Consider the following 9,336-nt stretch of genomic DNA (forward strand, 5'->3'; position numbering starts at 1 on the left):
CAAGGGTATGGCACTGAATGCTAGTGTACTGTTTAACCAGGACATACCTGTCTCAACAGCTGTTAAGAAAAAATTACATACCTTTATTTTTCATTGAAACCTGCCTTTAATGCCATCATAAATATCATACCAAAAATTAAACAAATGTGATGAGTTTTTTGTTTTCCCTTTCCCAGTTTTGCCTCTTTCTAGTCATAGGTCCCATATTCCATGTATGTAAGGTCATATGCATAATACGTGTAGACCTTGAAGCGTGTCTATTCATATACACAAAGGTTTGAGGATTGGCCTTTTTTTTTTATTTCATTTGGCAGTATTGCAAACAGAAGGAACGTAAGTGAGGGTATTTTACAGTGCTGTCTGTTCAAGCAAGTTACTGTTCCTCAGTGTTTGCTCCTCACTTGTGTACCGGCAGCCACTTCTACACGCAGACTACTCATCTGGTAGATCAGGAACCAAGTTGTTATGGTTACGAAAAACATTTTCAGTCTGTAGAAAGGGCTCTGCACAGAACATTCCTACAAGTTATTAGTACAGAGACTTCCTCGTAACTCCAGGAACCCCACAAAGCCTCATAGAGCAATAAACTTAGAAAAACATACGCCCGCTTTTTTTTCTTAATCTGATTTTGCATAGTTATTTTTTGTGGGGTGGCGCGGTGGGTTGATTTTGCTCTTGCTCCTGGGTGGGTCGAGACTGAACACGTCCCAGAGGTAGCACAGCCGGTTTCAAGGCCAATGTGCTTGGACCATTCTCTCTAACAGGCCCTACTGGCTAGTCCAAGAAGTGCCATAGGCGTGAATTAAAAACTGAACTTGAAGATTAATATTGCAAGGACAATTACTGCTTTTAATTAGAAAATAAAAGCCCAAAGCACAGGAATGGGGGTCAGGGGAATAGCACACAGTGTAGCATGATTTTTAAGAGCTCTTCTGTCATGCAATCAGCAATACACATTTTTTTCTTCCGATTGCTGATTGGTCATGGAATGGAGGAAGAGAGCAATACCACTACCTGTTTCTTCTGATTCGAGTAAAATATGTTATATTACAGATAAATTTTTCAAATTATGTGTGAAAATTGCTGGAATATTAAAGACAGATATAGATAGTATTTATGTAAAACCTGACTATACTGCAAAAGAATGGCCTGCATATATGAAATACTTTTCACAATTAAAATAAAAGCTATCCATATTCACCTTGTTTGCAAGAAGGAGTAATTAGTCAATTAGTAACATAGGCAAGTTGGGTGGGGTTTTGGTTTTTCCTTATTCTTGCTGCAATACATATCCTCCAAACACACTATCGTTTGGACAGTGTATGCTCTTTGATTGTTGGCCCAAAAGTGAGTTGTGAAGCCAAGGTTATGGTGGTTTCTCCTCTTTTTTTCTTTTTCTTTTTTCTTTTTTTTTTTTTTTTTAAACCTGGTAACATATAAGAAAAAAACAGAACTCTTCAGGGGAGGTTTCAGCCTTCTAACGGGAGTTAGAGAAGTATGTACAGTGGAAGGAAAAATAGTTATAGTATACATTCTAAAAGTACTTATGTCTTTCAAAACAAAAAATATTCCAATTATCCTGTCAGTCACAGAAAAAAAAAATATCAAGCTACTTCAAAATTTATCAAAAAATGGAAACATCAGTTTATTAAATAACATATCAGGATACAGATTGTTCTTTCGTATATCTTTTTTGTGAGGTTGCTCTGGCTGTCTTGAGAACTGAAATTCATATAGAAAGGTACATCTGTTACAGAAAAAGGTCTGTGGGGTTTTCCCCCAAATAGACTAACAAAAAGGCTGTTTACATTGTCTCAGGTTGTGCCTTGCAAACCATTCCAGCAGCATTGCTGTTTTTGCCTAAGCAGGATTATGAATGGTTTAGTATTCCCAAGTCTTAGATATATGAAAGATACTCTTACCCTTGCTCTTTCCTACTTGGCGGGTCTGTTGGATCTTTCCTCCCTTTTAAGTTTTTCCCATAATTGTTCCACAGATGTTCATTGGAACAATGCTCCATTTCTTACCATCACTTGTTGTGAAAAGTGGACCAAAACACACTTCCAGGATTTTACCTGCAAGGTTTACCGGAACTTTTGTTGAACAGTAGCCTTTTTTCTTTCCCTTTTTCTGAGCTAGAAAGTATAACAAAGAAGGTTGCAAAGCCTGTGTTGTGTATGCCAGGCAGTGTCAGGGACTCGCCTGTATGAAAATTGCCTCTGCCTGTGGGGGCCTGAAAAGAAAGGAAGTCTTGGACATTGAATTTTGTGCTGGTCAGTTCAAGAGAAACCCTCTCGGGAACTGGAGGCTGCTGACTTAAAAGCCTTTATTTTAAGCCTAGCATTAAGCATAGCTTCAAACCAGTATTAAAGGATGCTTTCTCTCAATGCATTTCCCTTTTTCTTTGACTCAGGAACTGAGATACTAGGAAGCCCTCTACCTTTTTTTGTAGCCAGCGTTTTACTGAATATGAACGGATCTATAGTGGATAATGCTGGAGTACTGTAAATTCATCATCGCAATCATCATGAGGTTTTTCACATGCACCTCTCGTTTTGAACTTCTGTCTCTGTATGTGGTTTCCACTGTGGGGCTTTGCTTTTTTCTGTGTGTGATAAATGAGGCTTTTCAGATGTGCATATTCAACTTTTCCTGTGTTCTTATTTAGCAAGCTAATATAATGATGAGCTTGCTGCTTGTCAGTGGTAAATTCTTGATTGAAGACATGATAGTCTCCAAAACCACAGTCTCCTTCTACAGTATTTTTCAAAAAGTAGCAGGCCAGAATCAATAGGTAGAAAGTTAAACAGATAATATTAGAAACTGGGCACGTGGTAGGGGTTTTTTTGTTCTTTTGTCAGGGGGCAGGGAGATGTTGAGCAAAGCTGAAAACAAAATCCAGCTGCCTACCTGCAACTGCTTGTGTTAGTTCAAAAACTTCAGCCCTTTTTAAGATTGTTTGCAATGGTGTAACATGCAGGTTATTGAAATAAGTATCATTTGTATCCCTCGTGCAAGACAGTTATATATGGGAAGGCTTATCTTCTCTAGCTTGAGGAGTTTGGCTGATGAGGGAAAAAACCACTTTGTTTCTTGACTTCACTTTTTTTTTTTTATGATGCATTCATGGAAGAAAAAAATTGGTTATTAAAAAAATGAATCTGTTATATTAACACTTGCAGTCCTGATGATCTTTTCTGCATTTCTGCAGTATGTATGCAGCTTTTCTCAGAGAACTTGACGGTGTCACGACCCAGACATTAACTCTTTCAGTCTCTCACAGATGGTATGGAGAGAAAAGTGTAAACAACACTAAATGGCATTGAAAATACCAAAAGTAAACTGGGATGTATCAAATCTGTCTTACAGTGTTCTGTAAAAGAGAAACTGAGTAAAGATACAGCTGAATTTCAGAATAGTAGACCACTTGTCTGTACTTTTTCTGTAACAGCTATAATTGTTTAATCAGAAATTATTTATTGTGTTCTATTGAAAAAGATCTTGAGCCTTGATAAATATTGCTAAGAATGGAAAGACGGTCATGTTACTATGATGTGCCTCAGCTTAGTAACTGTATAGGACAAGAAATTCAGGTAATCTTGCCGATGTGTTGGTAGACTTGTGCAGGTGATGCATGTTCTTTGAGAGTGATGTAAAATCCACCGTATTGGAATATAAAAGATCTGTGACAATAGTTGTCATACTTAAAAGCTGAGTGAGTCTTTAAAAACATTAAAAATAATGCAGAGCGTAAGACTGTATGATTTAGAATCATATGCAGTCAGGAGGTCAACATGTGCAAAGACAGCCTGTTCTAGCAACCTATTAGATGAATTAGGAGCATAAGAAGGTTTAAAGCTTTAAGGGAGATTATCCTGCTCTTCTCCACATGGCAGGCAGTGCTGATTAATGCTGTGTTTCTTTAATCTCAGGGTTTGTAGGTGAAAACACCCAACCAATCCCAGAAAACAACATTGGAAACAGAATGCTTCAGAGTATGGGCTGGACCCCTGGCACGGGCCTTGGACCGGACGGCAAAGGAATAGCAGAGCCAATACGAGCCGTCCAGAGACCAAAAGGACTCGGACTTGGATTTAGCTGACAGAAATGCACTCTGGCAGCCTGATAAAAATAAAGCTCAAAATTAATTTAACAAGACAAGAAAAAAGAAAAAAAAATAAAAGCAAACATATTATTTGTTGTGATCAGCAAATCCAGTTATTCTTCTCTTAAAGATCATTGAAGTCAATGTGCTTCACATTAGCTACACCAGCTGCAAGGTACAGCCACAGTGACAGAACTGGCAGTCAAGTCTAACTTTAAAATGGTGCTAAAATATACAAAAACTTCTACTTTTTTATTTTCTGTGGTCTTAAAGTTTGTATTAAGCATAAAATTCAGTATATTCACTTTTTTTCATAAAAGCTTCTGACACAGCAGGTTTTAGTATATAAGCAAATTTTTTTTGTAACTATAATTTCATCTCCAAAGTCTTGATAAGATTTGTTGAAGGAAAATAGAACTTTTTACAGCTATTGTGTTTTCCCCCTTTTCAGGCAAAGTTTCCAAACCTGGTATTTCTAGTGTTAACAATATTTGTGGATAAGCTGTCATTTTGCCCATAAGATAGACACGTTTCCCACTGGAAGGTGATATGGTATGCAATTTTGTATGAGAGCATGAAAAATGGCTTTGTTGTCATAGGAATGCCATTCCAACACCATTATTTGGCAATGTATCACTGTCTTCCACGTTCAAGCTCAAAAGTAAAGCTTTTGTATTTGTTTTTACATTTACAGGATTATCTTTTTTCAGTAAATATTTTAAAAAGTTAAAGTTTATTCTGACTTTGGATTTCCCTTTATATTAATAATCCTCACTGTTTCCACACTTAAGAATAGTTTGAGCTTTGAACCAGGAAATTGTATTTTAAAGATGACTGTTTCAGTGTTTATACTCTGGGGTTTGGCATATTTTAAACAATGCAGTGTTCAACATCGTGTTAACATTTGGTTTGTGATCGTGCTGGTGCCAATGAGCCACAACCTTTAAGGATCATGAACAGAAAAAGGGCAAGGAGAAGGATTAGGGTGGAGGAAAGGAAGGAAAAAGATACTCTGACATCTCGCAAATCTAAGGTAGCAATTTAAAATCAAGAGGGATCATTAAGTGTTTTAATCAGTATCCTAATGTATCTAATGTCAGCAGAAGCAATTTCATTAAGCCCGAACCAATCAAGTTCCTAGGGTACTTATTGGTCTGCAGTATAAAACAAATTCCACTTTAAAATTAAATGATAGGGCTGAAGGAAACTGTTGTTCCGATGGAGTAAAGGGAAAATCCTGCCCTCCTCCCCGCCCACCCCTGTAGTAGCTGGCAATATTTACCCTGGCTGCAGAGGGAACAGGATTTGATTCTCCAGTCTTTTTTTTCTTCAAGAGGAGGATGTCTCCCATCCTCTGATACCAAACTGCAGAGAAAAATACTTCCTTGCAGATGCTTGCAAAGATATTTCCTTAGAATAAAAAGAGCACAGCTTCCTTCATGTGACCGTGAAATATAGTCATGAATTTTAAGAAGTATTTTTATTATTTTTCTTTTCCTCTCTCAACTTCACCCATTTTTCCAGAAAAATAATACGAGGAAAAGAAGAAGTAGCAGCATTATAGCATTGAATTTGCTTAAAAGAAATGTTCATGCTTCCCACTATGAGTACTGTCGGTTTGGGAACATTGTTTCACCATACACGTAGTGTAGAATAAAAGGTTAGTACCTGATATTGTTTTTAATGATAGCTGAATGCACATGTTCTCTGAGTTTCAGGAGAACTATTTATTGCTGTTTAAATACTTTATATGATTGTGTGGGTTTGCTTTTTAAAATGATAAGAAATTTTAAACAGACTTGGGATTTATAATCAATACATATACTTTTTATTGGAAGGTTTGGGGGCATAGCATAATGTGAGTTTGCCACTTCAAATATCTCTTGCACAACTAAACTGAGTTAAATACATTCCATATCCAAAGAATTTCAGGGCCACATAATTGCAAAGGGCTGAGAGCCTGGAATTCTGCAGCTAGCAGAGGTGCCCACTTGTATCAGTGTTATTTACAATAATGAACTTGTGGCATGCTCCCATTCTTTCAATGCAATGTGCTACTGAGAGCAAGTGAATTCTAAAGACCTCTTTGTATTTTACACCACAATCAAAAAATCCTTAAAATAATTTTAAACATGAGAATTGTGAAAGTGAATCTTTAAGTTCTGATTGTTCTAGCTCTATTTGCAAAACTGTAAAGGAATATTCATTCTTGGTTAAAATTCCATTGTTTTGCTTTCGTTACAATGTATCTTGGTCTGGAAATTCTAAGTATGGCACATATAACACTTGTTTGAAATATTTCTGTGCAATTTACTGTAGTAGTAGTTTCTCAAGAAGTCAGTCTGCAGCTCCAAAAGTACTTGAAAATGTTTCCTGTTCTAAAAAGATAAGAGGGAAATAATGGATACATGTTGAGAGAAAACCTCTTTAGCCCGTTCAACTCCTTATTCATCCATTAATACAGATACAGTGAAACAGCCAACCTAGTAAACAACCGTAATGGAAGAACTATTTAGTCTGCTTGGAAATCTTAGAACTTTTTGGTTTAAATCAGTCTATTAGTGAGAAACTATTAGACATTAAGATTAGTCAAATTGATTTTGATATAGAGATAGATACACTTTGTCTGTTTTCCAGCAGGTATTCTCACAGATGCCACAGCTGACAGTCAACTTTATCTGTTAGAAGCTGTAGAACAAAATGATTTATTAAAATTTTTTAATGTAGTGTTTTGAGATATTTTTTTGTTGTGGTAAAACTCCCATTCTGACTCACACTATCATTTCATTTCTGTTTTTCCACATCTCACAGGAGTGGTTTTAAAGATACTCCAGTAGTGTGATTTTGCACAGTTAAAAGTAGTGTTAAGAAACAAAACAAAAATGAATTGTACTTTTTCTCTTTTAAGCCATTGCAATGTTAGTTGGCTTTGAAACAGGTCAAAGTACTTTGATTTATTGGTGGTATTTTTTCTTCAGGTCTTTCCCATACCTAACTTGCAATCATACTGTGATACCTGCTATAAGGTTGGCTCACGTTACTTTAAAATACATATACAAGTATTTTCAGATAATAATTCTTAATGGCTGTGACACTGAGGGGTTTTTTTGCCTACATAGATAAATACAGGATCATCTTGTATCTAAAAGTTACCATCCATTACTTGCCAGATTCTTTCCATTTAGGTGTTTGATTAATCAGTAGCTCAGCTGTTACCAGAATATTCTTCCTCTGCAGAATGTTTAGTGAAGAGAAGAGACATTATGTATTATCAGCGTTGCGTTTTGCTACATGTTCCATGGTGTCTCAAAGTTCTGTGAATTGAGCCATTAAATGTTAATAAAAGAAACCCATGAGCAGTATCTTATTTTTAAATAAATACTTGTCAAAGTCAGAGAAGCGTTATCGATATGCTCATTCTAACAAGTTTGTCCCTGCATTTGTCTTTCTGCAATTAGGTCAATAATGGGTGTAGAATGGCAGTAAATAGCTAAATAATATGTATAGAATGCTTTGCTTTAACAACACAAATGCAAGATGAAATAAAATAAATAGACTCCATTCTTCATGGGTTTTGTACGTTCTTTTCTTTAAACTGCCCTTTTCAATAGCGTTGTTATTGCACGGGTGAGTACAAAAACATGCTGTTTCTAGAAAATATAATTAAGGTGGCTAATATCTTGTACCAAGCAGATGCATATTATGCTAAAGCTATTATGCCACCTTATATGTACCTTTTTACTAGTACTTCTTTTCTCGGTTATTATGATCCAGCTGAAAAGGTTACACCACAACATCAGGAAATGCCTCGTTTAAAATGTTTGCAGTACTTTTGTTATCGTAGTCTTCTAAGACGTTTAAATACAAGTTCTCTTCACTAAAGAGTAAAATATGTGTATACTTTGATAACTGTGACAGGACCTTGTGCTTTCTCTTCAAACAGTTCTCCAAACCTGTTCCTCCAAGGAGAACTCACACAACCTTTGTTTTACTTTCCCTCTCCCCACGCTCCCCAGGGCAGTTTCAGTAAAGGCATATCAGAAGTGGGGATCCCTTGCCTCTTACTCTAGAGTCAACAGACTTTTTAATTAGACTTTCATCCCTAGCAGAATTTTCAGGAGCAGTGGCATAGTTAGCACACAGCAATTGCATAACCGAGTTACCCACAATAGAGTCCCATACCTAAGGGCAGTGTGCGTGTTCAGTCTGAAAAAACACAGTCCAAATTATTTCTTTATCGACCTGTAGTCCAGCTGCAAAGCTAATGTAAAATGTTAAATGAGAAGATGGCATTTTAAAAGATTGTTATATGTTTTTGCTTTGAATTTTCCCTGGAAAAGGTTTTACTGCGGTCAAGTGGGTTTTTTTACAGATACAGTATTTAAGATTGGGATTTCCCCCCCCCACCCCCACGTCCTCTCTATACCAGAAGAAGTCTTGGAGGACGTGCAGCAATTCCAGCATGGATATTCTGCTTGCCTCAAGGGGGGGGGGGGGGGGGTGCTAAAAAAAACTATGTAAAAACTTTACCAGCATAGATTGATACAAGCTGTATCTACTCTCTGCTAAGCTATAAGAGAGTTGTCCAGTAAAACTATCAACAACGTTTTTAATGTAAGTGTGCTTTAAGTTGTAGTGGAAAACTTTACAAAAGCAACAGAAGTTTCATGATTGACTGGTAGTAAGTAACTCTAGTGGAAATGTTTGGGCTTCCTATGGTTCTCTTCTGTCCTATGACAAAACAGATGCTGGAGGTGTTTTGACCATGATGGTATATTGCTTGTATTTGAATATTCAATCTTTAAGTAAAAGGTTGAAAATCACTGCAATTCTGTAAACTTGATCTTCTGCACCTATGAGAACTGTGGTTATTAACAGCTGTGAAAAGTGGTTTGTATTTAATAAGAGGTATTCCATCTCTAGAAAGTTACGATTTTGGTCTGACTGCTTATAGCGTTGTTATGATTAATTTAAGTACTGAGGAGCCTGACTTCTGAAACTGTGAATATAAGTCATTAGTCTCTGAGGAATGTATGTTTTATTGTAATATATTTACACTGATTAAATATGCGAGCTTATTAAAATACTATCTTTCAGAATATTTGATCATAGATATGGTCAGTTTAGTTGTGCCTTGTCCTTAGTGTTGTCTTTCATCCTTAGTATTTGTCCATTTTTCTGAAAAGGTATAATCCTATATATGTTTTAAGTGATAATACCCAATGTTTTCT

General features: G+C 36.3%; 1 protein-coding gene across 1 annotated transcript in view; it reads left to right on the plus strand.

Annotated features, from left to right (window-relative positions):
* GPATCH2 (G-patch domain containing 2) overlaps positions 1-7,666 on the plus strand; it is a 131,001-nt gene extending 123,335 nt beyond the window's left edge. The window contains exon 10 of the mRNA XM_069800114.1: positions 3,933-7,666. Within this exon, the coding sequence (XP_069656215.1) occupies positions 3,933-4,102 (170 nt within the window). The 3' untranslated portion in view covers positions 4,103-7,666. The remainder of the gene's footprint in view (positions 1-3,932) is intronic.
* The last annotated feature ends 1,670 nt before the right edge of the window (positions 7,667-9,336 follow it).

The sequence above is a fragment of the Haliaeetus albicilla genome, chromosome 13, assembly GCF_947461875.1.
Source record: "Haliaeetus albicilla chromosome 13, bHalAlb1.1, whole genome shotgun sequence".
In the NCBI taxonomy this organism is placed as follows: domain Eukaryota; kingdom Metazoa; phylum Chordata; class Aves; order Accipitriformes; family Accipitridae; genus Haliaeetus; species Haliaeetus albicilla.